This window comes from Carcharodon carcharias (assembly GCF_017639515.1).
Source record: "Carcharodon carcharias isolate sCarCar2 chromosome 37 unlocalized genomic scaffold, sCarCar2.pri SUPER_37_unloc_1, whole genome shotgun sequence".
Taxonomy (NCBI): Eukaryota; Metazoa; Chordata; class Chondrichthyes; order Lamniformes; family Lamnidae; genus Carcharodon; species Carcharodon carcharias.
The window spans coordinates 925,076-944,830 of NW_024470758.1; the positions used below are offsets into that span (position 1 = coordinate 925,076).

Below are 19,755 nucleotides of genomic sequence, written 5' to 3' on the forward strand. Positions count from 1 at the left end.
TCTTGTGCAGTGCTCTGTCCCTTTAGGATGGCCCTGTGTTGCTCACGTAGCTCAGGCAGCCCAACTTGCTGCACAGCCTTGTCTAAGGTAAGATCATCTTTAGCTTGCAGGAGGCCAAAGAGTGAATCGTCTGCAACACCCACGCCGATTCCATCTCGGATGCACTCAGATTTTAAACTGCCATAATCACGCCCCTCTGCCATCCTGTAGAGATAGTTTGGTCTGTGAAGGAATCAGCAGGTTTCCTGGGTAGTTGGACTCTTATTAAATTTGGCTTGCTCCAATATTCTATTGGATCTCAGGTTGAAACAAGCATTTCAAAGCGCCATCAAATTTGGCAGATGCCTTATTGATCGCTAGTTGTGCCAAGATGTCGTCTGCAGTTGGCCCAATTGAGTAAAGAAGCGTGCTGACTTGTTCTGCACCTGATTTGTTTTGATTTAGGCCTGGAGCAATATTATATCTTAAAAACCATTTCCTCCAACGATTCCAATTTTGTCACTGGCCCGGGCCATTGGTGAATCCTAGTGTGGAGCTTGGAAGTGTGGAATTTCCGATCTGTTTTGGAGATTTTTAAAAAAGTTTTAAGAGATTAGAGGCTTCCAAGATGGCGTCACCGTTCAATAAGAACCGCTAAGCTCTTCCCACACTTGCCGGTTTTTCACGGTCTTTCCAAAATGGCAGCGACATGCTCTCAGCTGAGGAAGAAGGGTCCTCATTGGCTGCAAGTGTCGGCCAGCTGCCTGCTTAACTTAAGCAGCGGTATGACATTACAAGTTACGTGTCGGTCGCGGAGGTAAGAACGACAGGCTTGCTGTTTAGGAAATTGGACAGCCGCAAGGCACTCGAGAAAGACAAAGTTAATTTTCTTTTCCTCTTTTCTTTGCCGAACTCGAGAGCTACGGGTTGAGACTCAGAGTCGGAGATCGGGGTGAGTGACAGCTCTCTTGGCTGGGATGATTTGAGAAGGAGCTTCCCTAGGGCTGGCTGGAAAAAAAACATTTACCTCACCTTTTGCAGGCTTTGATGTGAGCTCTGCTTGCTGGAGCTGAGTTTTTCTCCACATCTGTAGCTTCAGTTGGGAGGTTGCTTCAGTTCTGAGTCCATTGAAGGTGTCCTATTCCCTAGTTTCCCTGCATTCTTGCAAGCATAAAGGATTTTTTTATCTGTTTTTTTTAAATCTGGATGCTGCCACCATGTAGAATCCTGCTTCGGACACCATTAAATAGGCTTCGTAGTCTGAAGCATATTAACTGTAAGCCTTTATAAACAACTCATAACTATGTACATAAATATAGTAGAGGGCACAGGTATGGAGCTGACTCCTGTCTAGGTCTTAGCCTGTTATGACACAGCAGATGGTAAATGCTGAGTTGTTCAAATCCCAGAGGGAAACTTAAAACAACTGTCATAACTTATTTGCCATTTGTATAAACTTCGAGTTGCGTCTCTTAAGTTCAGTAGTAATAAGATCCCAAGTCTAATAGGTTTTTTACAAAACTCGATGAAACATTTATTAGTAAGATAAATGATTTTAAATACATTCATAGATCTACAAATTTCTGCTCTGATAACTTCTAAATCCCTACTTGATCTGACTCCTAGTTATACTTTTGTTTAGGCAACATTAAGACACATAGACTTTAAAAGACCCAGGCAAAGGAACATGATACCCTGAACATGTCGAATTCAAAGTGAGTCTTCGTAACTCCAGCCCTTTGTAGACAGCAGTTGAGGCATAGATGCTGAAGGCTTTTCACGCTTGTAAGATCTTAAAATTCCTACCCTTACACATAGCCTTCACTCCTTTATACATATTTCCCCTTTTGAATGCAAACTCTCATTATTTCACTCTGTCTTTAAACTTCATCTTTCTGATAATAAAAATCTCTCATAGCACTAGGTTTTACCAGTAATCTTTGGGAAAAATGAGCTCTTTCTAAACTTCACCTGGCTAGGTGACACATTTCACTCCCTCTTTTGAAAACAATCTAGCCTGGTTTATTTAAAAATGATACCTTGAAGCCTATGTTTCTAAACTTCCCCATGTTTACCTAATTAACATTTCAAACCTAACTCCTCTTCTTACATCAAAGCGCCCAGACCAGCTGCCTCTAATTCAATTAAGACACACACACACACACACACACACACTCACACACACATACACACTCACACACACACACACACACTCACACTCACACACACATACACACACTCACACACTCACACACACTCACACTCACACACACATACACACACTCACACACTCACACACACTCACACTCACACACTCACACACACACACACACACTCACACTCACACACACACACACACACACACACTCACACACACACTCACACTCACACACACATACACACACTCACACACACACACACACACACTCACACTCACACACACATACACACACTCACACACACACACACTCACACTCACACACACATACACACACTCACACACTCACACATACACTCACACTCACACACACACACAAACTCACACACACACTCACACGCACACTCACACACACACTCACACTCACACACACACACACTCACACACACACACACACACACACACACTCACACACACACACACTCACACTCACACACACTCACACACTCTCACACTCACACTCACACTCACACACACAGACACTCACACACACACACAGACACACACACACACAGACACACACACACACACACACACACAGACATATTCCACCATCACTCTATTTTACAATGAATTAATATAACATTATGGAAATTACTATATCTTCCTGACATAACCCAACTCTGTCCATCTCTGAACTGACCCTGCCTCTGGGTCATGTGCCTTCCTACATCACTGCGTGGGTGGTACTGTACCCAGTCCCGCATTAACCCTGTATGTACCAGCTCCTACTACTCCAGTGTTTGTTTTTTTTTCCCAAAATTTGGCCTTTGGGTTCTGGTCACTAATCCAGACCAATTCACTTGGTTGGCGTTGATAACAGTTTCTTGTTTGACTTCACCCTCCTCCTCCCTTTCTCTCTACCTGCTGCTTCGAGACATGGCATGAGCGTATGTGGAAGTACATAAGAGATGGGAGCAGGAGGAGGCCATTCAGCCCTTCGGGCTCATTCCGTCATTCAACGAGACCATGGATGATCTTCTACTTCAACACCTATTTCCCTGCACCATCCCTCTATCCCTTGGTGTTTTGAATATGCAGAAATCTATCGATCCCACTCTTGAACATACTCAATGACTAAACCCTCTGGGGTAGAGAAGTCCAAAGATTCACCAACCCTCTGAGTGAAGAAATTCCTCCTCGTCTCAGTCCTAAATGGCCTGGCTCTTATTCTGAGGCTGTGCCCCTTGGTTGTAGATCCCACCCCCCAGCCAGAGGGGGGTCTATCCACATCTACCCTTTCGAGCGCTGTAATAATTTTGTATGCTCGAATGAGATCATTCTAAACTCCCGGGAATAAAAACCCAGTCTAGAAAATAAAAAAAAACAGAAGCCAGCTGTAGAAAATGCCCCCCCCCCCCAAAAAAAAACCCTAACGGACACCTAAATAAAGTTTAAACAGAGGGAAGATGTCGATCTCGTATTTCATGCAGCCAGCCTCTTCCCCCCGACACCCCACCTCACCACCCCCACCCCCCCAACCGTTCCCCCAACCCCCATGGGGGGCCAGTGGCAGAGTGGCCTTGTCACTGGCCTGGTAATCCAGAAACACCCAGTTAATATTCTGGGGTACCTGGGTTCAAGTCCCTCCACGGCACACGCTGAAGTTTCAACTTGAATTCAATAAAAAAACATCTGGAATTAAAAATCTAACGGTGACCATTAAAAATAAACCCAGTGTTGATTGTTGTTATAAAAAAAAACCCATCTGGTTCACTAATGCCCCTTTAGGGAAGGCGAATCTGCTGGTCTTACCCGGTCTGGCCTCCAGGTGGCTCCAGACCCACAGCAATTGGGGGGGGCGGGGGTTGACTCTTAACTGCCCCCTGAAATGGCTGGAGCCAGTCATTCAGTTCAGAGGGCAATTAGGGACAGGCAATCAATGTCAGCCTAGCCAGCAACACCCACATCCCATGGACAAATAATTGAAAAACACACAAGGCATCCCCACAACCCCAGCAACAAGAACTCCCCATGACCCTGATCACAGTCCACCTCCACCCTCAGGTAAAGTACTGTGACATGTGACAAAAGTTTACACTGTTCTTATTTTTAGTGAACAATTTCTCCAGTAAATGTCACTTCAAATTGATTAAAAACATAGTCTTTTTTTTAACTTCCTTCGATCCTTTTTGTACGTGAAATATTTTAGGATGGCTGGAACCGATCTGATTGACGCCCATCGTAACGTGCGTGCGTCGTTTTGCGATTTCGCTGTCTGCGAGGTCTCGCAGGACCGTAGCGACCCCCGAGCGGTGGGATTTCACTGTAGATGAGTTGTGGATCTGGGTCAGTTTTTCAACTTAAGAGTCAACACTGCGGCCGGTGGATCATATAGGAAGTTCCTGTGATTCCTCTTCCTTTGTGCTGAAGTTTACCAGTCAGCGATCCCTTGACGTTCAGTGGAATGCCTCCTGGACCCTACAGCCGTATGGTCGGTAGCTGGAGGAAGACTTGCTCTAGCCACTGTTCTGTGTCTGAAAGAATTGAAACTCCTGCTCCGGTGTCTAATTTGAAATTTATATTGTGCCAGTTGACCATAATGTCTGTGCCTTCCCCATTAGATTCTGTAATTTTTCCCCCAAGAGATTTTTTTATTCATTCACCAGACGTGGGCTTCACTGGCTGGGCCAGCATTTATTGCCCATCCCTAATTGCCCCTTGAGAAGGTGGGGGTGAGCCGTCTACTTGAGCCGCTGCAGTCCCTGTGGTGTAGGTACACCCACAGTGCTATTAGGGAGGGAGTTCCAGGATTTTGACCCAGCCACAGTGAAGGAACGGCCAATATATTTCCAAGTCAGGATGGTGAGTGGTTTGGAGAGGAACTTGTAGGTGGTGGTGTTCCCATGTGTCTGCTGCCCTTGTCCTTCTAGATGGCAGGGATTGTGGGTTTGAAAGGTGCTGTTGAAGGAGCCTTGGTGAGTTCCTACAGTGCATCTTGTAGATGGTACACACACTGCTGCTGCTGTGCATCGGTGGTGGAGGGAGTGAATGTTTGTGGATGGGGTGCCAATCAAGCGGGGCTGCTTTGTCCTGGATGGTGTTGAGCTTCTTGAGTGTTATGGGAGCTGCACTCATCCAGGCAAGTGGGGAGTATCCCATCACACTCCTGACTTGTGCCTTGTAGATGGAGGACAGGCTTTGGGGAGTCAGGAGGTGAGTTACTCTCCACAGGATACCCAGCTTCTGACCTGCTCTTGTAGCCACAGCATTTATATGGCTGGTCCAGTTCAGTTTCTGGTCAATGGTAACCCCCAGGACGTTGATAGTGGGGGATACAGTGATGGTAATGCCATTGAATGTCAAGGGGCGATGGTTAGATCCTCGCTTGTTGGAGATTGCCTAGCACTTGTGTAGCATAAATGTTACTTGCCACTTGTCAGCCCAAGCCTGGATATTGTCCAGGTCTTGCTGCATTTGGACATGGACTGCTTCAGTATCTGAGGAGTTGTAAATGGTGCTGAACATTGTGCAATCATCAGCGAACATCCCCACTTCTGACCTTATGATGGAAGGAAGCAAAAGAAGGTCAGGCCTAGGACACTCTTATAAAGTGTTACTATTAAATATGTAAATAGATAGTCTACATTATCAGTGATGCAAGATCACATGACAAAGGAGCATGAGAAATAGTTCTATGTAGAGCCTCGTGCTAAGCTTGTTCTGTACATTGATATAGAATGTTCAATAAAAGGTAAAGTTACCAACAGCCTTGCCTCCAGCAGTGTCTGCAGATCTAGACTGTGAACAATCCCACCTGAGACCCACAATGATGATATCAGATGGTGACAGTGGAAAACACGACAGAAAAAGCAACAAGTAATGACCCCAGTGACTGGAAGTAGCTGCAAAATAAACAAATGCGGGCAAGGACACCATGGCAAAAACTGAACTCAAAGAGAGGCGAGAGTGAAGGAAAGGGATGGAGAAAATCCTACCTTTCCCAAAGCACTTCGACCAGGTGGAAGGCCCGGGTCAAGCAGAGAGGTAGCAGACCTAACATCATAGGTTTTCCAGGTACAGAATAGTGTTGGAACCCAGCAAAGAAGGCTAGCAAGGAACTGGTCAGTACCCTCCTCTATGCCATGGGAAATAGTGCAGATGACATTGTGGTCAGACAGGATACAGCAAGTCATTTGGAAAGCTCATAAAATGTTATCATTTATTGCAAAGGGAATGGAATACAACAGTAGGGAGGTTATGCTTCAGTTGTGCAGGGCACTGGTGAGACCATATCTGGAGTATTGTGCACAATATTGGTCTGCTTATTTAAGGAAAGATGTAAATGCATTGTAAACAGTTCAGAGAAGGTTTACAAAACTAACGCCAGGAATGGGCGGCTTGTCTTATGAGGCTGCTCACTACCCCCTACTCAAGGAAATTAGGGATGGGCAATAAATGCGGGCCTAGCCAGCGATGTCCACATCCCATAAAAGAATGAATTTGGTCTTCAGACAAGTCCTGACCCATAGCCCTTTGGTTAGCAAAATCTATCAACCTCAGGTTTAAAATTAATTGATCCAGCATCAATTGCTGTTTGCGGGGGAGAGTTTCCAACCTTCTCCCACCCTTTGTGTGTGGAAGTGTTTCCTAATCTCACTCCTGAACGGGTCTGCCTCTCATTTTTAGACTCTGTCCCCTAGTCCTAGGCTCCCCCAACCAGCAGCAATAGTTTCTCTCTATCCACCCTATCTGTTCCTCTTCACATCTCAAAAACAAATCTCCCCCTTAAATTTCCAAATTCCAGGGAATACAGCCCCAGTTTGTGTAATCTCTCCTCGTAATTTAACCCTTGGAGTCCAGGTATTGTTCTGGTAAATCCATGCTGCACTCCCTCCAAAATGAATATATCCTTCCTAAGTATTTACCACTGTGCTCAGTCTATTTTCCACTATTCTGCACTCATCTCTTCCTCCCCCTCCCAGAACCATGATAGGGCTCCTCTTATCCTCATCTTCCACCCCCTTCTGTGTTCAATAGACCATCCCCTGCCATTTCTGCCACCTCCAGTGTGATGCCTTGATCTATCATCCCCTCCCTGCCCTTTCAGCATTCCATAGAGACCATTCGCTAAGCAACACCTTAGTGCACTCCTCAGTCACCACTTGCACCCCCTCCCATCCCTATGCCACCTTTCTGTCCAAGCACAAGAGATGCCCTTTCACTACCCCCCTCCTTACCAACCAAGGAACCAAAAACTGCCTTTAACTGAAGGAGCAATTTACTTGCATTTCTTTCAATATAGTCCACCGCATTTGTTCCTCTACACTGGGGAGATCAAACACAGACTGGATGATGGCTTTGCGAGACACCTCCATTTATTTCTCAAGAATGACCCTGATCTTTGGGTTGTTTGTGAATTCAATAGCCCACCTTCTCCCACTCTGACCTCTCTGCCCTTGGTCAGCTTAATTCTCTACCTTGCTCCCACTCTGATCTCTCTGCCCTTGGTCTTTTTAATTCGATACCTTTCCCCCACTCTGACCTCTCTGTCCTTGGTCAGTTTAACTCTCCATCTTGCTCCAAATCTGATCTCTCTGTCCTTGGTCAGTTTAATTCCCCACCTTCTCCCACTCTGATCTCTCTGTCCTTGGTCAGTTTAATTCCCCACCTTCTCCCACTCTGATCTCTCTGTCCTTGGTCAGCTTAATTCCCCACCTTCTCCCACTCTGATCTCTCTGTCCTTGGTCAGTTTAATTCCCCACCTTCTCCCACTCTGATCTCTCTGTCATTGGTCAGTTTAATTCCCCACCTTCTCCCACTCTGATCTCTCTGTCCTTGGTCAGTTTAATTCCCCACCTTCTCCCACTCTGATCTCTCTGTCCTTGGTCAGTTTAATTCCCCACCTTCTCCCACTCTGATCTCTCTGTCCTTGGTCAGTTTAATTCCCCACCTTCTCCCACTCTGATCTCTCTGTCCTTGGTCAGTTTAATTCCCCACCTTCTCCCACTCTGATCTCTCTGTCCTTGGTCAGTTTAATTCCCCACCTTCTCCCACTCTGATCTCTCTGTCCTTGGTCAGTTTAATTCCCCACCTTCTCCCACTCTGATCTCTCTGTCCTTGGTCAGTTTAATTCCCCACCTTCTCCCACTCTGATCTCTCTGTCCTTGGTCAGTTTAATTCCCCACCTTCTCCCACTCTGATCTCTCTGTCCTTGGTCAGTTTAATTCCCCACCTTCTCCCACTCTGATCTCTCTGTCCTTGGTCAGTTTAATTCCCCACCTTCTCCCACTCTGATCTCTCTGTCCTTGGTCAGTTTAATTCCCCACCTTCTCCCACTCTGATCTCTCTGTCCTTGGTCAGTTTAATTCCCCACCTTCTCCCACTCTGATCTCTCTGTCCTTGGTCAGTTTAATTCCCCACCTTCTCCCACTCTGATCTCTCTGTCCTTGGTCAGTTTAATTCCCCACCTTCTCCCACTCTGATCTCTCTGTCCTTGGTCAGCTTAATTCCCCACCTTCTCCCACTCTGATCTCTCTGTCCTTGATCAGTTTAATTCCCTACCTTCTCCCACTCTGATCTCTCTGTCCTTGGTCAGTTTAATTCCCCACCTTGCACCCACTCTGATCTCTCTGTCCTTGGTCAGTTTAATTCCCCACCTTCTCCCACTCTGATCTCTCTGTCCTTGGTCAGTTTAATTTCCCACCTTGCACCCACTCTGATCTCTCTGTCCTTGGTCAGTTTAATTCCCCACCTTGCACCCACTCTGATCTCTCTGTCCTTGGTCAGTTTAATTCCCCACCTTGCACCCATTTCTGATCTCTCTGTCCTTGATCAGTATTTCCCCACCTTGCACCCACTCTGATCTCTCTGTCCTTGGTCAGTTTAATTCCCCACCTTCTCCCACTCTGATCTCTCTGTCCTTGGTCAGTTTAATTCCCCACCTTCTCCCACTCTGATCTCTCTGTCCTTGGTCAGTTTAATTCCCCACCTTCTCCCACTCTGATCTCTCTGTCCTTGGTCAGTTTAATTCCCCACCTTCTCCCACTCTGATCTCTCTGTCCTTGGTCAGTTTAATTCCCCACCTTCTCCCACTCTGATCTCTCTGTCCTTGGTCAGCTTTAATTCCCCACCTTCTCCACTCTGATCTCTCTGTCCTTGATCAGTTTAATTCCCCACCTTCTCCCACTCTGATCTCTCTGTCCTTGGTCAGTTTAATTCCCCACCTTCTCCCACTCTGATCTCTCTGTCCTTGGTCAGTTTAATTCCCCACCTTCTCCCACTCTGATCTCTCTGTCCTTGGTCAGTTTAATTCCCCACCTTGCACCCACTCTGATCTCTCTGTCCTTGGTCAGTTTAATTCCCCACCTTCTCCCACTCTGATCTCTCTGTCCTTGGTCAGTTTAATTCCCCACCTTCTCCCACTCTGATCTCTCTGTCCTTGGTCAGTTTAATTCCCCACCTTCTCCCACTCTGATCTCTCTGTCCTTGGTCAGTTTAATTCCCCACCTTCTCCCACTCTGATCTCTCTGTCCTTGGTCAGTTTAATTCCCCACCTTCTCCCACTCTGATCTCTCTGTCCTTGGTCAGTTTAATTCCCCACCTTCTCCCACTCTGATCTCTCTGTCCTTGGTCAGTTTAATTCCCCACCTTCTCCCACTCTGATCTCTCTGTCCTTGGTCAGTTTAATTCCCCACCTTCTCCCACTCTGATCTCTCTGTCCTTGGTCAGTTTAATTCCCCACCTTCTCCCACTCTGATCTCTCTGTCCTTGGTCAGTTTAATTCCCCACCTTCTCCCACTCTGATCTCTCTGTCCTTGGTCAGTTTAATTCCCCACCTTCTCCCACTCTGATCTCTCTGTCCTTGGTCAGTTTAATTCCCCACCTTCTCCCACTCTGATCTCTCTGTCCTTGGTCAGTTTAATTCCCCACCTTCTCCCACTCTGATCTCTCTGTCCTTGGTCAGTTTAATTCCCCACCTTCTCCCACTCTGATCTCTCTGTCCTTGGTCAGTTTAATTCCCCACCTTGCACCCACTCTGATCTCTCTGTCCTTGGTCAGTTTAATTCCCCACCTTGCACCCACTCTGATCTCTCTGTCCTTGGTCAGTTTAATTCCCCACCTTCACCCACTCTGATCTCTCTGTCCTTGGTCAGTTTAATTCCCCACCTTCTCCCACTCTGATCTCTCTGTCCTTGGTCTTTTTAATTCGATACCTTTCCCCCACTCTGACCTCTCTGTCCTTGGTCAGTTTAACTCTCCATCTTGCTCCAAATCTGATCTCTCTGTCCTTGGTCAGTTTAATTCCCCACCTTGCTCCCACTCTGATCTCTCTGTCCTTGGTCAGTTTAATTCCCCACCTTCTCCCACTCTGATCTCTCTGTCCTTGGTCTGTTTAATTCCCCACCTTCTCCCACTCTGATCTCTCTGTCCTTGGTCAGTTTAATTCCCCACCTTCTCCCACTCTGATCTCTCTGTCCTTGGTCAGTTTAATTCCCCACCTTCTCCCACTCTGATCTCTCTGTCCTTGGTCAGTTTAATTCCCCACCTTCTCCCACTCTGATCTCTCTGTCCTTGGTCAGTTTAATTCCCCACCTTCTCCCACTCTGATCTCTCTGTCCTTGGTCAGTTTAATTCCCCACCTTCTCCCACTCTGATCTCTCTGTCCTTGGTCAGTTTAATTCCCCACCTTCTCCCACTCTGATCTCTCTGTCCTTGGTCAGTTTAATTCCCCACCTTCTCCCACTCTGATCTCTCTGTCCTTGGTCAGTTTAATTCCCCACCTTCTCCCACTCTGATCTCTCTGTCCTTGGTCAGTTTAATTCCCCACCTTCTCCCACTCTGATCTCTCTGTCCTTGGTCAGTTTAATTCCCCACCTTCTCCCACTCTGATCTCTCTGTCCTTGGTCAGTTTAATTCCCCACCTTCTCCCACTCTGATCTCTCTGTCCTTGGTCAGTTTAATTCCCCACCTTCTCCCACTCTGATCTCTCTGTCCTTGGTCAGTTTAATTCCCCACCTTCTCCCACTCTGATCTCTCTGTCCTTGGTCAGTTTAATTCCCCACCTTCTCCCACTCTGATCTCTCTGTCCTTGGTCAGTTTAATTCCCCACCTTCTCCCACTCTGATCTCTCTGTCCTTGGTCAGCTTAATTCCCCACCTTCTCCCACTCTGATCTCTCTGTCCTTGATCAGTTTAATTCCCTACCTTCTCCCACTCTGATCTCTCTGTCCTTGGTCAGTTTAATTCCCCACCTTCTCCCACTCTGATCTCTCTGTCCTTGGTCAGTTTAATTCCCCACCTTGCACCCACTCTGATCTCTCTGTCCTTGGTCAGTTTAATTCCCCACCTTCTCCCACTCTGATCTCTCTGTCCTTGGTCAGTTTAATTTCCCACCTTGCACCCACTCTGATCTCTCTGTCCTTGGTCAGTTTAATTCCCCACCTTGCACCCACTCTGATCTCTCTGTCCTTGGTCAGTTTAATTCCCCACCTTGCACCCATTCTGATCTCTCTGTCCTTGATCAGTTTAATTCCCCACCTTGCACCCACTCTGATCTCTCTGTCCTTGGTCAGTTTAATTCCCCACCTTCTCCCACTCTGATCTCTCTGTCCTTGGTCAGTTTAATTCCCCACCTTCTCCCACTCTGATCTCTCTGTCCTTGGTCAGTTTAATTCCCCACCTTCTCCCACTCTGATCTCTCTGTCCTTGATCAGTTTAATTCCCTACCTTCTCCCACTCTGATCTCTCTGTCCTTGGTCAGTTTAATTCCCCACCTTCTCCCACTCTGATCTCTCTGTCCTTGGTCAGTTTAATTCCCCACCTTGCACCCACTCTGATCTCTCTGTCCTTGGTCAGTTTAATTCCCCACCTTCTCCCACTCTGATCTCTCTGTCCTTGGTCAGTTTAATTTCCCACCTTGCACCCACTCTGATCTCTCTGTCCTTGGTCAGTTTAATTCCCCACCTTGCACCCACTCTGATCTCTCTGTCCTTGGTCAGTTTAATTCCCCACCTTGCACCCATTCTGATCTCTCTGTCCTTGATCAGTTTAATTCCCCACCTTGCACCCACTCTGATCTCTCTGTCCTTGGTCAGTTTAATTCCCCACCTTCTCCCACTCTGATCTCTCTGTCCTTGGTCAGTTTAATTCCCCACCTTCTCCCACTCTGATCTCTCTGTCCTTGGTCAGTTTAATTCCCCACCTTCTCCCACTCTGATCTCTCTGTCCTTGGTCATTTTAATTCCCCACCTTCTCCCACTCTGATCTCTCTGTCCTTGGTCAGTTTAATTCCCCACCTTCTCCCACTCTGATCTCTCTGTCCTTGGTCAGCTTAATTCCCCACCTTCTCCCACTCTGATCTCTCTGTCCTTGATCAGTTTAATTCCCCACCTTCTCCCACTCTGATCTCTCTGTCCTTGGTCAGTTTAATTCCCCACCTTCTCCCACTCTGATCTCTCTGTCCTTGGTCAGTTTAATTCCCCACCTTGCACCCACTCTGATCTCTCTGTCCTTGGTCAGTTTAATTCCCCACCTTGCACCCACTCTGATCTCTCTGTCCTTGGTCAGTTTAATTCCCCACCTTGCACCCATTCTGATCTCTCTGTCCTTGGTCAGTTTAATTCCCCACCTTCCACCCACTCTGATCTCTCTGTCCTTGGTCAGTTTAATTCCCCACCTTCTCCCACTCTGATCTCTCTGTCCTTGGTCAGCTTAATTCCCCACTTTCTCCCACTCTGATCTCTCTGTCCTTGGTCAGTTTAATTCCCCACCTTCTCCCACTCTGATCTCTCTGTCCTTGGTCAGTTTAATTCCCCACCTTCTCCCACTCTGATCTCTCTGTCCTTGGTCAGTTTAATTCCCCACCTTCTCCCACTCTGATCTCTCTGTCCTTGGTCAGTTTAATTCCCCACCTTCTCCCACTCTGATCTCTCTGTCCTTGGTCAGTTTAATTCCCCACCTTCTCCCACTCTGATCTCTCTGTCCTTGGTCAGTTTAATTCCCCACCTTCTCCCACTCTGATCTCTCTGTCCTTGGTCTGCTACAGTGAAGCTCAACAAAAGCCTGAGGAACAGCCCCTTATCTTTCACCTGGCAGCCTACAGCCTTCTGGTCTCAACACTGAGTTCAACAAGTTTAGCTCAGCACCTCAGCCTCCATCTTGTTCTGTGTTTTTCTTTCTTTTATATTTTGTTTTGCTGGGTTGGTCTTTGTCTGGTTTCTTTTTTTGCCCCTTCCTCTCGCATCCAGATGGTTTTCATGCAGCCATTCATGCCTCACTTGGACACAGCCTTTGTTTCTTTACTATGCCCACTACCTCTCTCTCTGGCTGTCGTGCCATGGACTCTTTTGTTATTTAACCTTGTCCAACTGCCACCCTTTCACAGACCATCTCCTTTGTTCTTACCGCTCCCCCCCGCAACCACCCCTCATCCCCTTCCAACCCGCCCTTTCCAACTGGCTTAAAAACTCTTCCATTCCTAGCTTTCTTCAGTTCTGGTGAAACGTTAACTCTGTCCCTTTCTCCCTCTCTCTCTCCCTCTCTCTCTCTCCCTCTCTCTCTCCCTCTCTCTCTCCCTCTCTCTCTCCCTCTCTCTCTCTCTCCACTGATGCTGGCTGATCTGCCAAATTTTCCCGCCGCTTTTCGTTTTCGACTTCAGGTTTCCGGCGCCTGCAGTATTTTGCGTTTATCCGCCCTGAAGCGTGGTGGTCCAGAACCGAGGGCCGCAGGTTGTCATCGGCGAGATGAAGGGGCATGGCGGCAACACGCGGAATAGTTGAAGGGAGGTGGGGGGAAGGGGGTTGGGCGTTGGCATGTCGGCTAGGTGCCAGTTGACCCTATAAAATGCCCTCCACAGGGATTTGGACCTCACCGTGGTGAGACCCGGGTGGGCATTCAGGATGGCACATTGGCAACCTCCGTGTGATGAGTACCATGCAAGTGAACCAAATGCAGTTGAATCGCATGGTGGGGGCTGGGAGAGGGTGGGGGTGGGGGCGTCGGGGGGCGCAGGTGGAGGGATCTGGCAGGGGATGGTGTTCAAACAGCGGTTAAAAAGCGGTGGTTCCAGCCTTTCCGGTCCCTGGAATTAGGACGGAGATGAAGGAGAAATGACAATATCCTATCACACCCCCACACAAGGGGGATGAATACATGACAAGGTGATGTTGGTGAATGTCACGGGCCTAGTAATCCAGATCTCAGGCTAATGCTCTGAGGGACATGGGATTGAAACTCACCAGGGCAGCTGGTCGAATTTAAATTCAAATAATAAATCTGGAATTATAACGCTAGTCTCAATGATGGTGACCATGGGAACCATCATCGATTGGTGTAAAAACCCATCTGGTTCATTAATGTTCCTTTAGGGGAGGGAAATCTGCCGTCCTTACTCGATCTGGGCCTACATGTGACTCCAGACCCCACAGCGATGTGGTTGACTCTTAACAGCCCCTCTGAAATGGCCGAACGAGTCACTCAGTTGTGCCAAAACTGCTACAGGAAAGTTGAACCCAGGTAGGCTTCAGTGGTTGAAGAAGGCAGCTCGCCAATGTGTCCCAGGGGTAATTGGGGGATGGGCCTCAGACGCGGGATGTTACTGGCATTGCCCGCATCCCCTGAAAGGATTTAGAAAAAAATCAGTAATCTTGGTGAACCCAGCAGAAGCTCATCCGATTGCTTTCTTTCAGGGTTACCGAGGAGGGATAATCCGGCCTGGAGCTTTTGCATGTGACAATTTCAGATTGAATCACGTGATGCTGGTTGTGGGCTACGGCGTAAGTAAGTTATGACGAGTAACCTCCTTAACCAGCGCCGGTGGGTGGGGGCAGCGGGGGGGGCGTGGGGTCGTGGGGAGGGGTGGTGGGGAGGATCTACAACCCCGCCGCTCTTTTACAAACGGATGGCTCCTGGCCTTTCCCAGTTGGATCGTATTATTGTGAGAAAAGTCTGAAGCGAGAGGGCGAGAGGATTGAGAGCCATATCGTTGGTCCAGGGATAAATGGCGAACCCTTTACAAGTTTTCAAGTGATGATCTTAAAGGAAAACCCCTCACTGCACTTAAATAAACCCGTTCGGGCGGTCTAGCTACACCGTGGTGTGAGATAATGGGTTTGGTATGAGGATCAGGCCTATGGTTGCGAAAATTAATATAGCTGAGATGATGAATTATTTGGGATGTGCTATTAGAAGCTATTTTATTTAACACGAGAATGAACAGCTGAAAAAATTGTCTACGTCTACGCATCTCAAGTAGAGTTTGTGTTAAAGGTGACTTCACTGACCAACTCTAACTCCGAGGTAGCTATCAATTCTTCCATAGAAAGGAATGAGGGGAACACCGAGTTCACGGAATTGGACTTGCCATTGACTGGCTTCATGAGCTCCCCTCTTGGAAGAAATGAGCACCTCATGATGCCTCATCTCAAACTGGCAAGATGCCAGTTCGCCACCGTGGTCAGTGCCAGGCGGTGGAGCCAAGGGAGGTTCCTATGCCAAGCGTGACCAGGCTCCCTGAGGGGTGCTGGCTTAACTCCTCTCAGAGGCCTTGAGCGCCAGAGGTCGGCAGACCTTCCAATCTCCGGAATGGAACTATTGGCCGGGGAGGAATTGGAATGTCAATTCCAAGCCCCCCATTCCTCTCCTCACCAATTGCACAGAACATGGGGTTACCATCGCCAGCCACCACCTCCTGTCGACGCCCCCACCCAACCAAACCCCGCTCCACCACGAGAACAGTACAAAACGTCATAGCAACACCCACGGTCCAAGCATTGGCGCCTGATCAACGACATCACCAATCGCGCTCTGAGTAGCGAAGATGTCTGCAGCACCAATGACAGGGGCTGATAACCGGACTGATCACCGACTTGCTCATTCAGATATGTCCATCAAACTGCCCCCTAAAGAATGGGCGCTGCAAAATAAAGGCCCTCAAAAGATCAGCACCAAAGCTCTGAAGGATCCGATCGGAAGAGAACAATTCCTGCCAATGCCTTGGGGAAAAGTGCCCACTGTTAACTGGATCCACACCCAGTCGGTGGAGTTAAACGCAGACACAGCTGCTTTCGTTGCTGGAGAGAGTTTATTGACTTAGCTCATTGTCAACACTACTCCAACCCCCCCCAGCTTTAAGAATCTATTCCGACAGAGTGTGCCTTCCTGAGAATCCAACTCCAGTCAAGACCAGGAGCCTGCCCATGTCTAATACTTCAGTACAATCCAACAATTGGAAGGCAAGCTCTCAATTACGGACCCCCACACAGAATTTCTGCCATTTTGCATTTCACCTGTTGAATTCCGTGACATATTCTTCTGTGGAATAACTCTCCACTCTTCCAAATTTATCAAGGCCTGACCACGCCTCGTATGCATCCGGCACATCACCTTTCCCATCAATTTTGCCCATCGACGTTAGGAGTTTATCCCAACCTTCCTCAGTGCCCGAATGATGAACCACAAGCTTGGCGCCTACTCCTGCTTCTGGTGGGAGGTGAAAGCACCAAGTCCGTACCTCACTTTTCCTTTGGTAAGTCTGTGATCCATGTCCACATGTCCACTTCGTTCTTGCATTGGTCATTGGGTTTGGCTTCACTGCACAATGGTGGAAATCATACCCTGACGTTTTACATTTGGTTCTTCCGTTCTTCTCAAAAGTAACTCCAGTAGCAATCTTCTGGCTGAAAAGGTATCTTAGTTTCCAATTTTCAGCTATAGGCTAAATGTCTTCTGCGATCATCATTAAATGGATCCACGCTGGTAGGTGAGGATAAATTAAGGCACAGCTGCTTTCTTTGCTGGAAGGGACTTATTGACTTAGTTCACAGTCAACACCATTCCAACCCCACCCCAACCAGTGTCCCAGTTATCCCCATTTACAGGTGTACAAATACAATTTGCCTTTTTTCCTTCAAACTCCTACCCCCTGATAATCTTCTAAATGAAAACCCTCCTACCCCCTGATGTCATCCACAATTCTTTAACATAATGATTCAAAATGTTCAGTCTTGTTAAGGGGATACAATAATGTCATGATTGTAGAAACTCTAAATCTACTGGCCTCACCTGGTTAACAAAGTAATTGGCGTTAAACCTTAACAATGTAATTAATAAGATATTGACAAGGAGGTTCATTAGGTTGATCCCGGGTATGGAGGGATTTTCTTATGAGGAGAGGTTGAAGCTTGGCCTAAATAGCCAAGTGGTTATGGTACTGGGTTTGTAACCCCAAGATTAAGAGTTCAAATCTCACAATGGCAAACTATGAAACAATGTAACTTCATCTGAAACAGATGGAAATGGGTTTGTACTCGAAAGAGTTACATCTATGAGGAGAGGTTGAGTAGGTTGGGCCTGTACTCATTGGAGTTTAGAAGAATGAGAGGTGACCTTATAGAAACATATAAGATTCTTAGGGGGTTTGACAGGGTAAATGCTGAGAGGTTGTTTCCCCTTGTGGGAGAGTCTGGGACCAGAGGGCATAATCTCAGAGTAAGGGGGCACCTATTTAAGACAGAGAAGAGGAGGAATTTCTTCTCTCAGAAGGTAGTGAATCTGTGGAATTCTTTACCGCAGAGGGCTGTAGAGGTTGGGTTGTTAAGTATATTCAAGGCTGAGATAGACAGATTTTTAATCAGTAAGGGAATCAAGGGTTATGGGGAAAAGGCAGGAAAGTGGAGTTGAGGATTATCAGATCAGCCATGATCTCACTGAATGGCGGAGCAGACTCGATGGGCTGATTGGCCCACTTCTGCTCCTACGCCTTATGGTCTTATCCACAGAGCTTGGGATGCCCTTAAGGCCAATATCACCAATGCCTGCAAAGAAACACTTGGACCCTCAGGATTGGTTTGATGAAAATGATCGTGGTAGCAATGGACTGATTGTTGACAAGCGCAAGGCTTTCAGTACTTGGTGGGACAACTCGAACTCAAAGTGGGAGGAACCAGCTTACCGACAAGCTGAAGCGCAAGGGTACACCCGCCAGATGAAGACTGTGTGGCTGGCGGACGGACAGGGCTGAAGGGAATTAGTTGTCTCGCCGACACGAGCGACACCCCCCCGGCTTATCCGCTGTGACAAGGACCAATTCTGATCCAAGTACTCAAGGACCAGCTCCTCTGGGGCCTAAGGACGGGCAGCGGTGGTTGGCAGGGGAGGGGGTTGGGGTAGGTGTGTGACCTGATGAGGGAAAGGGAAGCTGTCAACGCCACATTGCAAGGAGCATTTTGAAGGCCTCTTCAATCAAGAATCAATTGTTGACTCGAACATTTTCAACTCTGTCCCACAACTCAGAATGCCGCCAATGCCCATGGAGGTGACGCAAGCCATCAGGCAAATGAAGAGCAACAAAGCAGCAGGAGGCGGTGGAAACCTCCACCCAATGAAAACGGAGGAGAGGAGCTAACGTTCCAGCCCCGTGCCCTCGTCCCCCCCCGATCTGGAGTGAAGGGGAAGCCCTGAGTGATGGAGGTCATGCCTGACAAATCTGTTAGAATTCTTTGAGGAGGTAACGAGTAGGTTAGACAAAGGAGAGCCAATGGATGTTATCGAATTGGACTTCCAGAAGGCCTTTGACAAGGTGCCGCACTGGAGGCTGCTCAGTAAGATAAGAGCCCATGGTGTTAGAGGCAAGGTACTAGCATGGATAGAAGATTGGCTGTCTGGCAGGAGGCAGAGAGTGGGGATAAGGGGGTCCTTCTCAGGATGGCGGCCAGTGACTAGTGGAGTTCCGCAGGGGTCAGTGTTGGGACCACAACTTTTTACTTTATACATTAATGATCTAGATGAAGGAACTGAGGGCATCCTGGCTAAGTTTGCAGATGATACAAAGATAGGTGGAGGGACAGGTAGTATTGAGGAGGCAGGGAGGCTGCAGAAGGATTTGGACAGGTTAGGAGAATAGGCAAAGAAGTGGCAGATGGAATACAATGTGGGGAAGTGTGAGGTCATGCACTTTGGTAGGAAGAATAGAGGCATGGACTATTTTCTAAATGGGGAGAGAATTCAGAAATCTGGAGTGCAAAGGGACTTGGGAGTCCTAGTCCAGGATTCTCTTAAGGTTAACTTGCAGGTTGAGTCGGTAGTTAGGAAGGCAAATACAATGTTGGCATTTATTTCGAGAGGACTAGAATATAAAAGCAGGGATGTGCTGCTGAGGCTTTATAAGGCTCTGGTCAGACCACATTTAGAATATTGTGAGCAATTTTGGGCCCCGTATCTCAGGAAGATGTGCTGGCCCTGGAGAGGGTCCAGAGGAGGTTCACGAGAACGATCCCAGGAATGAAAGGCTTAACATATGAGGAACGTTTGAGGACTCTGGGTCTATACTCGATGGAGTTTAGAAGGATGAGGGGGGATCTGATTGAAACTTACAGAATACTGAAAGGCCTGGATAGAGTGGACGTGGGGAAGATGTTTCCATTAGTAGGAGGGACTAGGACCCGAGGGTACAGCCTCAGAGTAAAGGGAAGACCTTTTAGAACAGAGATGAGGAGAAACTTCTTTAGCCAGAGAGTGGTGAATCTATGGAATTCATTGCCACAGAAGGCTGTGGAGGCCAGGTCATTGAGTGTATTTAAGAGCGAGATAGATAGGTTCTTGACTGGTAAGGGGGTCAAA

General features: G+C 47.6%; 1 protein-coding gene across 3 annotated transcripts in view; it reads left to right on the forward strand.

The window, feature by feature from the left end:
- The window catches only part of LOC121274599 (cathepsin L-like), a 75,614-nt gene that overhangs the window by 45,386 nt on the left and 10,473 nt on the right, over positions 1 to 19,755 (forward strand). For all 3 annotated transcript variants that reach the window (XM_041181937.1, XM_041181934.1, XM_041181935.1), the window contains one exon: positions 14,826 to 14,916. In XM_041181937.1, coding sequence (XP_041037871.1) covers positions 14,826 to 14,916 — 91 coding nt within the window. The remainder of the gene's footprint in view (positions 1 to 14,825; positions 14,917 to 19,755) is intronic.